This window comes from Haemaphysalis longicornis, unplaced genomic scaffold, assembly GCF_048455015.1.
Source record: "Haemaphysalis longicornis isolate Haplotype H1 unplaced genomic scaffold, Haemaphysalis longicornis Haplotype H1 scaffold_4, whole genome shotgun sequence".
Lineage (NCBI taxonomy): Eukaryota > Metazoa > Arthropoda > Arachnida > Ixodida > Ixodidae > Haemaphysalis > Haemaphysalis longicornis.
The window spans coordinates 183305995-183325957 of record NW_027526361.1 but is presented as its reverse complement, the minus strand read 5'-3'; the positions used below and the strand labels follow the sequence as shown (position 1 = coordinate 183325957).

At 47.3% G+C, this 19963-nt stretch overlaps 1 protein-coding gene across 1 annotated transcript; it reads left to right on the top strand.

The window, feature by feature from the left end:
- Nucleotides 1–3030: 3030 nt before the first annotated feature.
- LOC144180138 (testicular acid phosphatase homolog) lies at nt 3031–3921 on the top strand. Its single transcript, XM_077708530.1, has one exon. It carries the CDS (start codon nt 3031–3033, stop codon nt 3919–3921), a length of 891 nt encoding a protein of 296 aa, XP_077564656.1.
- Nucleotides 3922–19963: the final 16042 nt, after the last annotated feature.

Below are 19963 nucleotides of genomic sequence, written 5' to 3'. Positions count from 1 at the left end.
TTTTAGCACATGACTATCATCCATGAAAAAAAAAGGAAACTGCTCATACATTATTTCGCAGTCTGTTCAATTTTGTCGCAACCTAGAGGCGAGAATCCAAAGAGGAGTCACGAAGAAATGTAAGCAGGGCTTTAACGGCTAGGCTTTGCTTCCTGTTGTCAGCCCACGTGCCCAAAATCTTTTGTTCGGACAGAGGGCGAGTGTCCAAGCGTAGTAAAGCTGTCTCAAGGTTCATTCGCTCATTAGAGTACTTTGGACAAGCACTAAGCAAATGTTCGATAGTCTCAGGACAACCGCACAGAGGGCAGTCTGGGCTGTCCTCTCGTCCGATTGTGTGAAGATACTTCCGAGTCAATGCTACTCCAAGACGCAGCCTGTGTAGCAATGTCTCTTGACTTCGGCGAAGACGAGGAGCATGACTGACCCAGAACTTCCGCTCTGGATCGAGCTTGTGAAGGCGTTCAGGTCAGTTCTGCGGGTCCGACGAATGCAAGGCTGCAGCTTGTTTACGTGCTCCATATAGTATCGCGTTAGCATTCTGCCTTGTGATCGGTATAGACAGGATAGTTCCATTGTGGTGTGCCTGCTGTGCTTCTGCATCCGCCAACTCATTTCCAGCGATGCCACAGTGACTTGGTATCCACTGAAACACCACCGTGTGGCCCTTTTCATTCAACTCTTTAAACAGGATAGCGACATCAGTGGTCAGCTGATCGTACGCGCCTCGCTTCATTGGGTGTTTGCACTGGGGCCTCCGTAAACGTGGGTTCATTATTCGTGGCAGGGGACCACATATAACCCCGTCAAAACGTCCCGGGGCGTGGAAAGTTGGCTGAGACTGGTGATATGTTATCAGGGAACACGTGTCTTGTTTTCTTCAGATTTCAGCATATTTTTGCAATGGGCTGAAACGTGGCCGCGTCTGTGATGAGACTTTCACGCCCCTCATTTATTTCGTCCAGTTCATAATTGTTCGCTTTCAGAAGGTCTTAATTCGAAGTTAGCTGGGGGAATGTCGAGTGGGCATGTTCTCACTTAGACTGAAACGCGCATAAACAACTGGATGGCGAAAAAAGTCGTCAGGACAGATGCAGACTCACAACAAGTTGTTTGAAAAGGCCGACACTAATATATACACTTACTTGAACATGCGTAGGAACGCAGCCACTTCTTGAAGCCTCGGGTTTTGGCACACAAAAAAATAGCTCAGCGATGGCAGTCTTGTCAACAGAGCGGCAGCAGCCCAGCCTCAGAGAAGAGAGAACGACTGATTCATTGATCGTTTGTAGGGCTGTAGGGTAACGCGCCGACGCAACGCAGGCGATGAGGCGCGCCGTAGTGGAGGGCTCCGGTTTATGTTTGACCACCTGGAGATCTTTAACGTAAGCCGAAATCTCGTACACACGGGCATTTTGCTTTTCGCCTCCATGAGAAAAGCGGCCGCCGCGGCGGGGAATCGAACCCGCGACCTCGTGCCCAGCAGCGCAACGCCTTAGCCACTGAGCCACCGCGGCGGGTAATAGAACGACTGGTTTACTGCGAGCAGTAAAGGGGGGTGCAACGTCCTAAGATCACCATACACGAGCTCCTGCTACGCACACCGTTGTTCCGTGTTTTGGTTCCTCCGCTGACTAGCGCTCTGAATACACAAATGAGAAAACAGGGATCATCGTCTTTTAGCTTCTTGAATAGATAATGGTTGGAAATTAACACATATACGTACACACATACACAAATACAAACACACTGCACCTACGCACAGCAGGTATTTAGTTACCCGCCCTACTCCCTTTTCCACACAACGATTCCCCTCGGTTCACCACAAGCAACGGCGACATCAGCGAGGACGATGGCGAGTTTTTACAGCATGAATTATCGTGATGAGGGTGCTTCGCGAGTTAGAAGTGCAACAAAAAGTAAACGGAGTACCGCTTCGTGAAATGGGAATAATTTCTATTCTATGTGGCTGCCAGCATAAATGGAGTAGGCGCGGCCGGATTCAGTTTTAGAATGACTTTCTTGAAAAGTCACTTGGAGGTTGCTGGCTAAGCAAATGGCGGAAAAATATCCTTGAAATATCACCCGTTCTCCGTTACTTTTTGTTTCCCTTGTACGTACGTATATGCACATTACGGCCATCATGACCGTCGTTCGAAATCAAGAGTTGGACTGAAGCACGCCCGCTCGGGAGAACACATGGCAACAAACGTCGCTGTTTTATAACCTTTCGTTGTCGGTGCTAGTTTTAATTTTTGTCGTGACCGTTGTTTTTGCGTGCACTTTTGCTAGTAAGTAGGTCGTCACGTACAGAAGGCACATGCGGACACGATTCTGGTTGGGACCCGACGATAAGCTTTGATGTACAGTGCCCCAGTAGGCGCCGTCCTAAGGCATTTATGATCTCTGACGGGTTTTTAACGCGGAAGTGTTTTATTGCCGGGTACACAAAGATATCCGTCACGGAAATGACGCCAGTGCAACGAAGCAAGCGGCCTGTAAAGGGGGCAACCCTGCACGAAGGGTCTTCTTGCAGGGAAGCAATGTTTAGTACTAACTAAATAAAGCTGTAGACTGGGCTAGTTGGTAATTCATGGTGAACAAATGTAATGCAGCAGAAACACAAGGGACGAAAGCGCTCGTCCGTGTGTAATCTTTCGTCCTTTGTGTTTCTGCTGCGCTACATTTGTTCACTATTTAGTACTAAAGAGTACGTTATACTTAGGGTTGTTTGTTTTCGGGTTTTATATATTAACACAAAAGTGTTCTATGCCGGGATACACCAAGATTTCATTGACGTCATATCCGTCACGGAAATGACGCCAGTACACCTTTGCCGAAGCGACCCGCCAGCAGGACGTCGCTCGCCAAGCACAGCCGCAAGACAACAGCCGACCCGTAAATCATGATCAGCTGCAGATTTCGCTGCACATTACACTTTCGTGCTTTACCAATTCCTATGACAGACGAATCAACCACAGCTTTTTGGAATGTTGTTGCCTTCCTGCGCAGGTGAGCGCTCGCAGCAGCCCCATGCCTCGCTGCTTCGACAGTGCCGCCCTTGTTCTGTACGGCCTGTACCCGGCCCGCGGCGAGGAGGCGCAGCTTGAACCCGGTCGGGACTGGCAGCCGGTGGGCATCACCAGGCTACTGGACGACATAGACAAGTACGCCGCTCTGTGCCTGCCACGGCTACACGAAGCAGTCCAGGAACTCTCGATCCTCGAAATACCCGGCTCAGACGCCACTGCCCCCGAAAGCCGGTCCGAGTCGGCTTCGAGATATTTGCGCACAGCTGGCGACGTCCTCAACTACGTGGCAAATATGACCAACGTGAGCGTCGATCCCGGCATACCAAGCTATATTCCTGCATGGCGCAACTTGGACTCGCTGTTCGTGACGCGCGAGTACGACCTGCCCCTGCCGGAGTGGGCCTTGGAGCACCTGCACGAACTGGACTGGGTGCTCGGGAAGTCCATAGAGCTGGTCTCGCGCTCCCAGATGGACAACATGGCAGGCATCCTGATTAAGGACGTCGTGGCCCGGATGAGGTTCGGTGACGGTCGCGGTCCATCGCTGTACGAGGGCAAGCACGAAACGAGTACCGGGCCCAAGATGACGCTCTTCTCCTACCACGACTTGAACGTCGCCGGTGCCCTGTTGGGCTTGAACGGCACGATGACCGCTAGGCCGCCGTACGGGTCAGCGGTTATCGTTGAAGCCTTCACTACTGGCGCCACAGAGACGGCGACCCGGTTGTACGTTAGGGTTCTCTACAAGGCGGGCGAGCAGCTGTCGGAGATACCGATTGAGGGCTGTGACGTTCCGTGCCCTGTGGAACAGTTCGACGAGTTCGTGCAATGGCGGTTCAGACCCGTGTCCAGAGAACAGTGTGGGTGGAGCGAGCATCAGCCCCTCATTTAGAGGGACCGAAATTATGCTTATATACTCAAAGACCTCGGCTATATATTATTTTGCGTGATATACGCTTTCAAAAATATATGCAAAAGGTTGGGGAGAATCGGTCGATTTATTTGGAACAAAATGGTTGTGGGAATGACTGATTTTTGAAATTTGCTATGCGAGAGTGTTTTACTATCTGTTGACATTTTTCTCATTCGCTTACGGTCTTCTGAAGACAGTATAGGATGTTCCTTCTTTCGTGGCTATAATAATGCGAGGAACGGGCACTAATGAAGCAGAAAACGAATACGACGACTGCTTTTCTGCACGCCTGCGAGTCACGCGCACCTTATTAAAACGGGGTAGCCAAATTTTTGATTTACAAGTATGCAAAATAATCGCTCGACATATTTCTATCAAGGAGGCCGTGCGTCATCCCTTTTCGGCAGTGTTCATTCTATGGACCACACCACAAGATAATGTGCAGCATCATTCTGGGAGCCAGAAAACAGGTTTGAGTTCAATTTTATTTTGTGGACCGTACCACGGTATAGTTGAGTCATATTATTGTAAATGGACCTAAAAGATACCAAACAACCCTTATTTACAAGAATAATGCGGAAATTTTAGTAAGGATATTGTTTTGCAGTAAAAAAAAACGCTTAAAAAACTCAGAACTGCTGGGTCCCGAAACCAGGCCATTAGCATCAACCCCGAGATACTACCCTTGTTCTACGGAAGCCGACGAGCGGGGGGCCCCTAAAGCAGTAGTAGCTCAAGGCAGAGAATCACCCTGTGATATTGTTCACAGAGTAAAGCAGAACCTTATTGTGATGTCTGGTCCACAGTGCGTCCTCCTTAACGAAATTAGTAAAAAAAAAAAAAAAACAGGCTTCGTTGCAGAGTTAAATGGCACTTTTTTTTTCACGCGAATTTTGTGAGTTTTTTTTTTCACTTGGCAAGCGACCGTAATTATTCTTTTATGTTGCTTGTTCGAGTATAATTTATCAAACAATAAACTATATTGCTGGTTCAGATATTTCTTTTACGCGAACATAATTGCTTTATGCAGTCTTCTAGTGCTCCTAACTTCGGGCTTTACGTCTAAAAAAAGACGAGTTTCGTGATAGTTCCTACGTCTTGTCACGAAGCCAAAGACGACGCAGTTGTCTTCAAGAAAAACAAGTTTATTGGAGCGAACTTGCGCTTCCCTAACATCTCAAAGAATACACAGGTGGTGAAGCAGCAGTCAATAAAGTGACGTGCGCAGGCGAGCGTCGGTGAGTCGAATGCCACGGCGTCTGTTCCGCGGGAATTTATCTCGCGGCGGGAGCGTTTCTGGAACCGTCGAACTGCATCCAGAACACTGCAGATCATAGAAGATTATTCTAGGCTGGTGGCGTTAGTTCGAAAAACTCTCCCCATCAAAGGAGATAACACGTGCTGCATAAAGAATGCGACACGCACTTCATTGGGCCCACGGATAACACAGATAACACAGCCCAGCGCAGCCGGTCGGCAAAAACAAAACATAAATAAGCCAACCCAATGCGTGGTTCACGGTAGTATTAATACGACTGAGACAGACTTATCAATGATAATAATGATGATTTTTGTTTATTGTAGAGTTTAGCGCGCCGACGCAACGCAGGCGATGAGGCGCGCCGTAGTGGAGGGCTCCGGATTAATTTTGACCACCTAGGGATCTTTATCGTGCGCCGAAATCTCGTACACACGGGCGTTTTCGCTTTTCGCCTCCATCAGAAAAGCGGCCGCCGCGGCCGGGAATCGAACCCGCGACCTCGTGCTCTGCAGCGCAACGCCTTAGCCACTGAGCCACCGCGGCGGGTCAATGAGAATAATGAGAGAACAGAGCCAGACCGGGTCGCGTATATGCGCTGCCTAGTCAGCAGAACCAGCCATCATCTGAGCTACCTATAGGGGCTATATCCCACCAGCAACTTAACTGAAGAACGAAAATCACCCTAACTGAAATAAAAAAAAACGCAAATACGAACTTCAGATGGACCGGCAAACACTGTTTTAACGTAAATATATGCTCACTGCAGCCAGCTCAGCCAGCCCTTCGCTGACCTATATTGAAGTAGAAACTAACCACAGCTGACAAAACCACCCAAATTCAATAAAGCGGGATCCAAAACTCACCCAACACGGAAAGAAACATGGCGTAAAAAATATTCAACTGACGTAGCAGAAACCGATCGACATAAAAGTGACAAAACCATAGAAAAGCAAAACAGTAGGCGAAACTCTAGTAAAAGAACCAAAAACCTGGAATAATATTTGTAATGCACAAAGGTGTAATAAAAATAATATCACGCTTGGCAAAAAGTATGATCTTTCAAGTATAACAACCAAATAAGGAAATAACAGAGTTCACGTCATTATAATAACCAGCCTGGACATGATTGCTGTCCAGAAGCAAAAGGACTACACCAAAAATCCACATAGTTCAGCTCGGATGAATGCGCACATGATGAAACGGATTTCAAGGAAGTGACATGGGGTAAAAGAACATGAACTACTACGAATTTTCGAGGCGTTCATCATTCCGCGCATAATATACGCAGCCCCTTACATAACACGCACTCAGATAGACAAATTAGAAACGCAACTGCGCAAACCTATTCGTGTTGCCTTGGGACTCCCAAATTACACCCCACTCCATGAGATTCGACGAATGGGAGTTCACACTCCAATATCACTCCGCATAGACATCCACAAAGAAGCGGTAGAGTCTCGGCTGCGCGCCTCTAGACAGGGACGAGCTATACTCCGTTCCCTAGGGGCACAAATTGAGGAACCAGAAGGCTACATTACAGAACGCCCTCCTTGGGAACACCTGCCGAGGCTGACTGTACATCCTATCCCCCGCCACATGAGTGTGGAAAACGACCACGAGCGCAGAGCCCACAGAGCGCGTGCCACCCGCCATTTAGTGGCGCAGAAGATAGACCAGGGTTACACTCCGGTCTACACCGACGCCGCCGTATCAGACGACGGTATAGTTGCTACCGCCGCGTACTACGGGAACGGACAAAGTACTCGTCGCTTCCTAGGAATTACTGATCCCGGTCATGCCGAAGCGTTAGCCATAGCAGATGCCATCACGAACTTCACCGGCCGACGGAAACTGCTTATACTGACTGACAGCCAGGATGCGATCCGCCTCTTCTGCCGCAATAAAATAGCCACGCACATTCGCAACATTCTCGAAGTGCATCTAACCTCCCAAACAGAGCTTTCGGTTGAACTCCGCTGGATCCCAGGTCATCAAAGGATACCGGGAAATGTGGTGGCTCACCAACTCGCGCGCGAAACTCTCTTCCGTGAGTCTGAGCCTCCCATTGCGCTGCCGGAGGAATACGACCGCCACACCAGCCGCGTCGAAGAAAGACAATAAAATTGACAGTTGGGCTAGTTGGTTTTGATTCATCGTAAGTAGCGCTAGAGACGGGACGCAGAAGAGGAGACACACACGACGGCGCCGTCGTGTGTGTCTCCTCTTCTGTGTCCCGTCTCTAGCGCTACTTACGATGAAGAAAGACAAGTTAGGCACCAAAAGTTGGTAGACCTTCGCACCGATCAAGACACACACTGCGTTCCTCCCATCTCTTGGCCGCGATCGAAGACAAGTTGCATCCGCCGAGCTCAAGCAGGTGTCCTACGCACCCCACATATCATGCACTACATAGAAAATAAACCTGGCCACCCTAGCTGCCCACGCTGCGGTCACGGGTACGCTAACAACCAGCACTACATGTGGGACTGCTTAGAGATTATACAGACAAGAAACATATACACAGACTCCCTTTCCCCTTCTCCTGGCACTTGGGCGGAGTGGCTTGACCCCCCGGAGGATCCCCAAAAACAACTCAAACTCGCTCTCCGCAAGCGGACGAAAAGCACCGGCCGGTACGCACTCTCAGTCCGACAAGTGACCACCTCCTCACTACGACTGACAGAAGAAGGGCACTGGGAGGCCCTCCTCCAACACATTGAGGCAGTTCTTGGGGGCGACTGGTAACAGCAGCTCCTTCCCCCAGCAACGCAGAAGCCTTTATAGAAGGGCAAATAAAGATGTTTTTCTCTCTCTCTCTCTCAGTATAAAGCACGTGGACACAGGTTCAAGAGCGCCCCTAGAGGGCGCCATGCGTCACTCGGCTGTGCTCACTAAGAAGCAGTGTTGCGGAGTTGCCACTCCGGAATTGAAATGATTCCGGATTCATTCCACCTTTTGGAGATGCCCGAATGGAACGGGACTGGAATGACGATAACGCTTGGAGGAATGGAATGGGAATGGAATTGAGGGCCTTTCGCCCGGAATGGAATGGGAATGGAATGGGGATTTTTTAGACGACGGTGTCAACATTGCTGGCGCCTTCCAGCTAATTAGTCTGTGGCAACGACTGCGTCGGTATATCTCAAAGGTGACGAAAACGAGAAGGCATACCCACTATCTCGAGTGACTGAATCCGCGCAACCTGCCGCAGCGTGTGTCAAAGCGAACTTCGACCTGCGCAAGCACGTCTGTGCGGTGGTGCTGTTAGGTCGGCTCTTCAAGCTTCGGCAGGCAGCGGGTACGGAGGGAGGGAGGAAATAATGAAATATGCAATATTGAGGCATAGCTTCTCTGTACAAGTGTCCGTGGCGCCGATGGTAGACCGGCGTCTCTCACACTGGCAAGCGCCGTGTAGCCAGGCCAGATAGTGGGGAATAGCGTGGAGAAGCAGAGGGGATACGAACGGCGCGCATCCGAAGCCGCGGTGTTCCTCACCGCAAGATGGTGCTGCGAAGTATTGGAGCTAACAATATAAATCGTTCGCTCATGAAACATGAAACAACGTGTAGATAATTCACAGACTTATCTACTAATGCGTAGCATTCTCACGCCGCCTGTCGTGAGCGTGGGTTTTTTTTTTCAGGCACATTTTTTTAAATGCTGTCCCACCAATTATCTTCATTTACATTATTACAACGATTACATTTGGAACTTTTACGAAATCCGCATTTTTGTGGAAATGAGGGTGTTACACGTTTCGCCATTTTCCGTAATTTTTTAATATTTATCGTTTTTTTTTTGTTTTTCGAATATTTGTGCGACCAGTTATATCCATTTACGCCATTACAGCGATTACAGCGATTACTTTCGCGATATCTGCACTTTTGTGGAAATACAGGGGGTTACACGGCTCTGGTGTAGTAGTACTCGGCAAAGAACGCTACGCATTAAAACTGTTAAAGGTGTTCTGTGCCGCTGCCCTCCCGTCTCTCGCATTGGTACAGTAGTATTAGTGTAGTGCTCGATGCTGTATATTCACTTGAAATCATTCAAGTAAGCATTTAGAATACGTGTACATGTGAGCAAGCTCCGCGCGACATGTCTCTTAGTCATCCACAGCATACTAATGGCGTTGATACGACGGTACGCAAAGCAGATAGCAAAATAGCATGCGACGGACTGCGCAATGAAACGGAAAAAGCCTACATCGACGTAAGAGTGTAATACCTGTTTCATCTCGCATCGCTCAATAACAAACCGTTAAAACCTACTAACATGCAAATACTATAATATATACTCGATCCGTTACTTATAGTGCGACACTGAACTTTTTTAAAGCGAATGCTTTCTTAGTAGGACCGAGCAGATTCTCTCAAAAATTTATTACATTACCCTTTATACCGGTTGCTCGAACGAAAAGCTCTGATAAGGTTTCTACACACGGCGCGTGCGTAAAACCGGGGACCGCAAATGTAGTCTCTCTTTTTCTCTGTACCTCTGAAACTGGACTTCCATTGCGTCAAAACGCTTACTTCAAAATCTCAAAAAACGAACGGGTCTAAATGAGACAACACACGCTTCGATCACGAAAAAGGACTACAATAATGAACCTTTACCTTTATCTCATAAACCACGTAACTTTGTACATACATTTAGATCGTTCGTAGTTGCGTTTACTTGCGAAAAATTGTCTCATGGGTTCGTTCTTCTCTTGCGATTTGGGTGCTTGAAGGTTTGACGAGCGTTTAGAAGCACTTTCAGCGAAAGCTGGACGCACTTTTCTTTCGCGCTTCTTTCTACTTTCGATAGGACGGGACGGTAATTTTTTGCGTTGGGTAGTTGTTCTGCACGATATATGTAAACAACCTGTAACACCTGCCAACTTGGGTGACAAGTGGCACATTTTGCTTACTTTTGCAGTTTTAAACCCGTACGATAACGTAAGATACACGTTGCGTTTCTCGGCAACTCCATAAAAGCACCTGAGGCAATTTTTACGATGCGGAATTAAAGGAATGGAATTGAGCTTCCCATCCATTCCAGGAGTTGGAATGGGCTAACATATGTCATTCCGAGGAATTGAAAGGAATGGAATCACGACAAATTTTAATTCCTCGGAATGGAATTGGAATAGAATGGTGATGCCCATTCCGCAACAGCGCGGCGCCCTTGGCGCGGGGATGTTGCCCGGCGGGACGTCATTCGCGATGGCTCGCCTTCTAGAATACGTTTCTCGCCGTGACCTCTCTGGTGCGGGCGCGTATAGGCGAGAACTGGCACGGCTTGATGGGGGAATTCGACAATTTTTGAAGACGATCTGTCTGCCTGTCCGTTCGCCACTCGATTCAGCCAGCCGGCCAAAGTGAAACATTATCTGCAACACAGATTGTAGGCGGGCCAGTTGGCACATAACTGAGTTACAAACAGCGCAGGAATGGGAAAATCACACAAACACGGCACCGAAACAGCGCCGTGTTTCTGTGATCCTCCTATCGTCCTGTTCCTGCGCTGTTAACTTGTGACTCTGAAACATTATCGCCGCAATAGTCTCGTATGCTCACAACGAAATCTATAGGTTTAAGTCCGGGGTTAATTTTCATACTTGTCAACATTATTGAACAAGAACAAGTCATTACGCAAATATAAGCACGAAAATCAATACATGAGTGATATTCGCAGTGTTTCTTTATTAAAATTTACGAATGCTTGCTTTTTGAGATAGCCAATAAAATACTACATCAACTACAGAAAACAGTGCCTGCTGTTGCCTGCGCTACCTGGCGGAATCCTAAAAAAAATCAAAAGGCAACAGGAACGAAAGGTTCCACTAGATTGGTTCCGCGTTCCGCTTGGAACGGTCGTGGAGTGGGGCCACGTGGTTCTATAAATGTTTAGTATGGTGCTTCGGTTCACGCGCGTCTCTGCCGTACGGCAGCGCTGGCATCGAGGTGCCCGAATGGGAGCTGTGGAACACGGTAAATTTAAATTGACTTGCGGTGATCTCTGGCGTGCTATTTTGGGAGGAACAAGACGGGAGAGTGACAGCATGAGAAGTGATCAGGAAGGAGAAGGGAGGCATTGACTCGTTGGAGGCGCCCGTCGACTATCGTGTTCCGTCTACATTTGCGACGAAAGGAGCAGCAGATATGCGGCCTATTTTTTCGAGAGTTGCTGTGAATGTGAGGACCTGGCGTCCGAGCAAATAGTGTGTGTCAAAGTTCAGAGATTACTTGCGAGAAATTCCACATAAACGTTGTTGGAGCGCTGATCTGATTTGATCTCGTTTTCTGTTCACGTGTTTCGTCCAACGTGAACCCAGCCGACCAACGGTTTTAGTTTTTTTCTATACTCCCTTTGAGTAACAGAATAAGAGCGGAAGGGATGTAACGTCGTGTAATCAAACACGCACAATTTTGCATGTATTAATAACTTTCTAAAGTTGTCGACGAACTAAATTATGAACATGAAGGGCCGTAAAACAAAATAACCCTCAATGGGTGAGGAAAGTATGTTTCTCCTTCACCGCTTCTTAACGTTTCAAAATGCGATAAAAAAGCTGCAGCGCTCAGGGTCATAAGCATCAGCTGACTTGCAGCTGACGCGGTATGCCTTGTATACCTGTACCGCGTTATCAGCTGCTTCCTGTTCGGTGTGTGCTAACTGGCGGCAATGGAAACATACATGTTGAAACTGCCATATGGAGCATACAGTTGACGGGAAAAATTGCATATTCGTGGCTATTTCCCTAAGGCGCGCTGGCGCGCAAATCGCAAAATAATACTTAGCGCGTACAGTGAAGCTTCTGAAAGCTCGAATCGAGTGGTGATATTTTGTTAGCACATGAATTTTTTCCCCCAAGCTGACCCATAACTTCTAAAAACAGCACGAACGAATCAGAACACACGCACTGTGTCGTCGTCTTTCCTGCTTGTGTCCTGTGTCCTTAGCACTGTTCTTCGAAATGACCCGTCTCAACTAGCCCAAGCTACCGTCCTTGTGGTACATAAGGCTATTGATGTGAGCACAATTTCCAATTTTAGTTGCGAAGCACCTTAAGGCAGAGGCTTGCCCGTCCGGAGTACGTACTCACGGCACAGCACCGTGTAAATCGAAACATCTGTGAACAAAACGTTCACAAAAGGTTAACAAGAACAAAATTAAAGGTTCACGAAAGGTTAGAGAGAGAGAGATGGAGAGAGGGAGAGAGAGAGCACTCTAAGAAAAAAGGTAGAAAAAAGGAGAAAGTCGAGGGTTTTTTTCCCCCGGACCAGTGAGTTTCTCCCTTTGGCTCATTACACGAAGCGCCCTATGCACGGCCTCTACGAAACACTGAAACGGGGGAGGAAATATTCTCCCCTGTCGTCTGCAAGCTGTCGTCGGCGCTGACGCCGAAAACGAAACCGTTCATCGTTGCACGGTGGCTTTCGCCGATCGGGCGTATACGATGACTGTGTGCAGCACCGCCTCTGCGGTGTGCTGCTTGCTTGTTATCTCACTGTCTTTTTTTAGTAATATTACCATGTGCTCGCCACGCTAACGCATAGCTCGCCAGCAGTATGTCTGAAGCACATTCTGTGGGCGGCGCTACACGCTTGCTGTGCGCGACTCGCCTGAGCCATGTTCAACGTTACCACTGCGTTTGTGGACGTTTTCTACTGCCCCCAAGGGTAAAAGAGGTCAGCGGTGATAGAAAACTGCCCCTTTCTTCGCCAACGAGCACGGACCGCAGCATATTGACGCATCAGTTACCAACAACAAAAGGCTCCATTCGTAACATCTTGGCTGATTGGTTGCCAGACCAGCGGTGCGCTCTTCGCTAAAAGAGCGAAGGCGAGGCAATGAGCGCCATTACGCAAACATACCTGCCGTACTGTTTCGTGACACGTTTCTTTCTTCTTTGAGCTATTTTACTGCTTCTTACAAAACTTCAAACTAATAAAAGGTTGCAATTGCACACACTACATTTGGGGGAATAACAAAACCCAGCTAAGGCTCACGCACTGTCGTGCGTTATCGAAACAAGCAACAAGCTCATTGTTCCTAACTGCATTCTCGGCGATCAGGGTTATAAATGCTTTGTCGCCGTTTAATGTTTAGTTGCGTTCGTGATCATGCGGACATGTGAAAAGTGTATTACATCTTAGGCAAAAAGGACTAACAGTTCGTCTTTTGAGGGACAAACTGCCTCTGCCACAATCATTACTCCCTTTGGGGACTAACTGCGAAGGGACGAACGGGTTAGTCCCCAACCCCGGATGGTCCGTTCCGATACTCCCCGAGGATGAACTCCTGAGAGTCGCAGAAAAAAGAAAAAAACGTCGGCACCAGCAGGGATCGAAACCACGACGCCGGAAATGTACCCGAGGAACCCGATGCGCTACGGCTGGGCCACGCTTTTGTTTTTTTTTTTTTTGATGGATGGTAGCTGCGGTAGATAATATTCAAGTGTAGTTCTGTGCATAACGCGACAGATCCATTGCAACTGGTGTCCGAATTTCTATCCGTGCAAGCGAACGTGACCGCGATTTGCGCTTCGCGCTTGGCGCTTTGCTAACTTTAGGGACTATTGCTCAGTTCGATTCTAAGTACAGCCTCACAACCATAGTTTTTTCTCGTAAATAACAATCAACTCGTCGTCGCCTAGTTGAGATAGGTAGCTGGGTGATCGGACGGCTCATTTGTTTCCGCACAAATTAGCGCAAACTAAGCGTATTCCTAGAGTTCGATACATATGTTAAGTACTCTCTGTAACGTATGTGAAAGAAGTCGTCTGTGTGAGTGTCAGAATGGGGAAACAGACCATATTTTCCTGCATCGGCCAAACCAAATTCGCTGTTGCACAGCCTGAATTCTTCAACTTGGCGTTGCTAGACGATTGCGGCTGGGAAATGCAACCGGGTTTTACAGCAGTTTCAGCATTGCCATAGCTTTGGTGCACAAGGTAATTATGTACCGAGTGCAAAAAATAACTTCGAGACACTTAACTGTATCTAGCATTTTTATTTTGCAGTTGTCATCAGCACCTACTGCGTTTTTTCTCGTGTGTTAAGCATATACATATTCATTACGCTTAGGAATCAACGTTTGCTATTGTCCGTAATTCTTGTGTTACTGTTTACGCGCTTGAAATCTTTTATTGGACGTTATCACCTCGCACGAATCGTATGCAACACAGCGTATCCACATAACCTCACCGAGAAGCTTCTGGCCATCGCGCTTCGCCGCTCCTTGCCATTACCCGCCGCTCTACTAACGCTAGGCAGTTTTCTTACAATTAACATCGATATTTTCTTCCGTGGCACCACCTAAAGGACCCACTGACTGCAATGACTTGTGTTTTGGAAATCTAAAACTGTTCACAGACATATGCGCGAAGGGCAACGACGACGCCATTACAGGGGATTAACGACGCAGCAAAGATACTAATTGCATGCGTTTCGTCTTCCCGTTACTCCTTATAGATCGGTGGGGGTGAACAGTTAGTCCGCATTTGTGCACACGGCACATACTCTGCCGCAGATACTCCCCTTGAAGATGAAAGGTCGCCCGCGAAGACTAACGGCTGTATTTTAGTCCCTGTTTTAGTCCTTTTCCCCTAAGAGTGTATGTTGTGGTGTATACGTATACGTGTAATATGCTTGCGATGTTGTCTGCTGCGTGTATTGTGCGTTCGAAATGCATTTAAGGAAGTGTATGTCGGTGTGTTGTGCTATGTTTCTTCCCAATATGTGCCCGTCACCGTGCGGCCTTTGTCAGGTTGGCCATATTATACGTTAGCTATAAAGGAAACCAAGGAAACACCTTGATGTAAGATGTAAGCGCCAACTGATAGTGATGCTTAGTAGCTGCCCCCCCCCCTTTTTTTTGCGTCATCTATCGGTCATTTTAAAACATTTACGCTTTCTTTACTTCTAGCACGCTAGAGAACGAGCAGTGTCATCTCCTCGCTCGGACGGAGGCGACTGGTTCGTTTTTCGTTCCGCCTGCTTTGCCATTGCGCTGATATTTAAGATTGCAGACGATCCGCATTTTGATGCATCGGTTGTTGCAAGGTAAGGCGACTAACAACAGCTGGTTGGTCTCAAACGGCCGCGTTAGATGATTGTGATCTGGTATGCGGTGAACGGCAGATTTACAAGCCTTTCGGAAATAAAGGCGGCATTTTGAAAGCCATCGTTCTGCCTTCTACTCTGTTTACAGCGGCGCGTTCGCGCTAAACGCGAAGGCGGAGCGCGCAGCGAGACGAATGCAAGAAGTCTCGCGTATACTATTGGCGACATGGCATGCTATCCGCAGTTCTAGTGCCCGGTAGGTAAGTTCGTGGTTATTTTAGCGCATTTTAAGCGCACGCAAGCACAGTAGCCTACCTATTTGTGCTTCCACGATCCTTAAACCGATCAGCTCGCTAGGCCTTTCTCGCATAACAAGCCTTTCGGGTGACGCTGCCAGGGCAAGAACGCTCCTCCATTAGCTCACGGAAGGGGGAAATCTTCCTCCATTCCTAGGGGGAGAACCGCGCTTCTCCCTGTTAAAGGGAGAATCTTTATACCTCTTTAGAAGGAATATATGATACATTCCTGTTTCACCTTTAAGGGAGAAACTACCACACCCTTTTTTCTTCGAGTCAGGGACACACAGCACCGTATAAATAGAAACATCTGTGAACAAAACGTTCACAAAAGGTGTTCACAAAAGGTTAGACAGAGAGAGCTAGAAAGAGAGAAGGAGAGAGACAGAGAGGGACGCACATAACCGTGTAAATCGCAACATCTGTGAACAAAAGGTTCAAAACAGGTTAACAAGAACAAAATAAAAGGTTCACAAAAGGTTAGAGACAGAGAGCAAGAGAGAGGGGGACTCACAGCAGCGTGTAAATAGAAAAATCTGAACAAAAGGTTCACAAAAGGCTAACAAGAAATAAACGGTGTTCACGAAAGGTTAGACAGAAAGAGCAAGAGAGAGAGAAAGGAACGCACAGCACCCTGTAAATCGAAACATCTGTGAACAAAAGGTTCACAAAAGGTTAGAGAGAGAGCGAGAGAGAGAGGGAGAGAGAGGAATGCACAGCACCATGTAAATGGAAACATCTGTGAACAAAAGATTCACAAAAGGTTAGACAGAGAGAGCGAGAGATAGAGGGAGAGAGAGAGAGGGACGCACAGCACCGTGTAAATAGAAACATCTATGATCAAATGGTTCGCAAAAGGTTAACAAGAACAAAATAAAAGGTGTTCACAAAAGGTTAGAGAGAGAGAGAGAGATAGAGAGAGAGGCATTTTAGCACGTGTAAATCGAAACATCTGTGAACAAAACGTTCATAAAATGGTAACAAGAACAAAATAAAAGGTTCACAACAGGTGAGAGAGAGAGAGAGTCAGAGAGAGAGAGAGAGAGAGAGAGAGAGAGAGAGAGAGAGAGAGAGAGAGAGAGAGAGAGAGAGAGAGAGAGAGAGACGCACAGACCCATTTACTTTGAAACATCCGTGAATAAAAGGTTCACAAAGGTTTAACAAGAACAAAATAAAAGCTGTTCACAAAAAGTTAGAGAGAGAGAGAGAGAGAGAGAGTGCTCCTGGAGAGCCGTGCTGCGCATGCGCGAGGAGCATTGGATTGGATTGAATTGTATTTGGATTGGATTGTATTTGATTGGGTTGAAATGAATTGGATTGGATTAAATGAAACGGGTGATTTACGGTAAGAACGATCCCCAGTGCTTCACCCACGATCATGATTCAATACTTGGAGATGCGTGAATTTTTTATATGATACGTCACATTATTGGTTTGGCAGCATATTGGGCTTGACAGTTTTTGGTTACCATCAGTTTTCATGCGAAGCAGCATATGTCTAATCCCCCTCCCCCCCTAGTTTTCCTTCCGGTGAAGCCGCTTTACTCGGTGCCGCTGCGGCGCTCTTCGTCACCACCGCTGACCCGCTTTCACAACTGTTATTCCCCTCGCCACTAGCCATGCGTCTTTAAGAAGTGGCGCAATCGGCTGATAACGGCGGTAGCGCCCTTATCAGGCGTCACCAATGCAACTTGCCTGGATTGAACACCGACTTGAGCCCCCAATTCTTTTGCAGTATGCAAGCCTTTCGGCGGGATATTTTCGCGCGTGTATTTCACGCCTAAGCACGCGCCCATCCCTGGTTGCCGGTTTATGCGTGCACCGGCTGGGGAAGGAATCAGGGAGCATGCATGCACCGCTAGGCCACAGGTCGGCGACTTTGGCTAGTTTCGGTATCGGAAATTGGGCCGATCATAGCGGCAGGGTGCTGCGGTGTGGCCCTTCTTTTAAGTGCAGACCACTTTAGGCGCTCGCCTTGACGTCCTTGCGCGCTCGCTGGAACCAAGTATATCGCCACGGCGTTACGGTGTAACCTGTCACGGTCCCTTCACCGCGGCGTAACTCAGAGTCTCCGAAAGCGAAGGGGCTATGCCAGGATATACGTAGCGTGAGCACAAGTTCAGCTGGTTATTTTTAGCTTTCCCGGTTGTCTAGGATTAGCTGATTATCATGCTTACTGCAGCTTATCATCCAAATCCAATCTAATCCAAATCCAATCCAATCCAATCCAACCACTCCAAAGTCATCATGCTGCACCTGCTCCCAAGAAGGCAAGCTCAACTAAACGCGCTTATTGTCGTTCACTGCGTACCTACAACCACGGTGACTGGTGGCGTGGAGGTGCTGCGCCCTAACCACTTTTTCCAGCGGAATCTTTCTCCAAAGCGTATATTTACGGCGAGACTGCTGCCAAGCGTTGCTTCAATGCTCCGAAAAATCTGACGCAATACCGCGGTATTGCGTCAGATTTTTTTGCGGTATTGCGTCAGGTATTGCGTGGTATAAAGACATTATTAATCTTGAAAAATTTCAAAAATTAGCTGTCCGCTTTATATGCAATCTTTATCGCCGTCTTGACTCCCCAACCAATCTAATGAAAATGAACAAAATCCCAACACTGGACTCTCGAAGAAAAATAGCCAGGCTAAAATTTGTTTTTCATTTAGCACAAGGAAGTTCACGACTTGATGCATCGGCCTTACTCACTCCGTTATCATCGCGATCCAACAAGAGGCACTACCATTCCGCTAAGTTCACGCCTATCTCGGTGCGCACTAACACATTTAGGGATTCGTTTTTTCCCAGGACTATAGCCGACTGGAACAATTCTTTTTTCTAGTGGCATGTTGAAATGTATTGATGAAATGTTTGATTTCTAAAAAAAAATAATAATTTTCACATATGTGCCTAATAAGTTTGTACTGCCTTGTTCACACGTTTTCTTTTACCCGCTAGAAATTGTGTAACTGGTCCTAACACAATGTAACACCACCACTCCTGCTTAGGCCATTCGTGGCCGCAGTATTGTTTAAATAAATAAATTAATTAATAAAATAAAGTATTCAATGCCATTCAATTTGCACAGGGAGCAGTGGAACGCAAACCCAAAATGCATGCGTTGCCTGCAGCCGCCATTGCAAGCGTGTCGCTCATAAAAAAAAATAAAAAAAAATATTTCCAATTTCCAAATTTCCAAATGCAAGTTCATGCCTGTCTCACGAAAACACACTAACATCATCCATCCGTATTCATTAAACTCAGTAGTGTTATCGCAAGTGGATGCTTACCGATACCAGGGCGTTGTAATTACAAGCAGACTAACCTGGACCGAGCATATTACCAAACTAGCTGCCGATGCCTCAAAAACTCTTGGCTACCTTAGGAGGTCATTGTCATTATCTACTGCTAGCCTTCGTACTAAAATGGAATACGCATCTGCGATTTGGAGCCCTCATCAGGTATACCTAATTAACATTCTTGAATCCGTCCAAAATCGTGCCGCCAGATTCATCTCCACAAATTACGACAAACGAGCAAGCATCAGTCTCATAAAATCATCCCTCGGTCTCCCTGTTTTGTCAGCTCGACGCAAAATTTCACGTCTCTGTCTTTTTCACAAACTATACTACAGTTTTCCTCACCTACATGGCTCACTTTTACTTCCGCCTGTCCGAACATCTCGTCGCTTATTTAATTCCATGAGTATTCAACGGCTGTTTGGTTCTACTAACGCTTTTAACAAATCATTTCTTCCTACGGCTATTGAAGAGTGGAATGGATTGACTGATGCTATTGTCAGCGAACAAGTTGCTTTTAAATTTAGAGATTTATTACTAGCCACCCTTGACTCTTAATCGCTGTTCTTCTTTTTTCGTTGTTTGTTTCCTGCCATCTGTATATGTTCGACTGCGAATTGACTGTTAATAATTCGTTCTACATGCTCTGTGTTCTTTTTGGTTTTTGTTCCTACCTGTATGTATTGGTAATTCAGGAACTGTATACATGAACTGTATTTTCATTGACATTTGTACTTTGATTGTCCCCCCCCCCCCCCCTTATGTAATGCCCCGAGAGAGGCCTTTAAGGGTAAAATAAATGATGATGATGATGACAAAGTCGCATTGCCGGCTTTGCTGTGAATTCAGTCTAACCTGCGCGCCCGGCCTTGTCATCTTATCGCGATAGGGTTTCCGGTTCCATAGTTTAAAAGTGAGAACCATGGTGCCGTATCGGACAGGATTAGAGAAGGGGCGCTGCCCAGACACAAGAAAGAGGGTAGCTTGTGACAACCTAGCCAATATCTGCAAGTAAGGAGCTCGGTAGATGCGGCATACAATACAGGAATGCTTTGTTTCTGGGCGTCTTCTATGCCCCCCCCCCTCCCCTATCGGTAAGCAGACTGTTCACGCGCC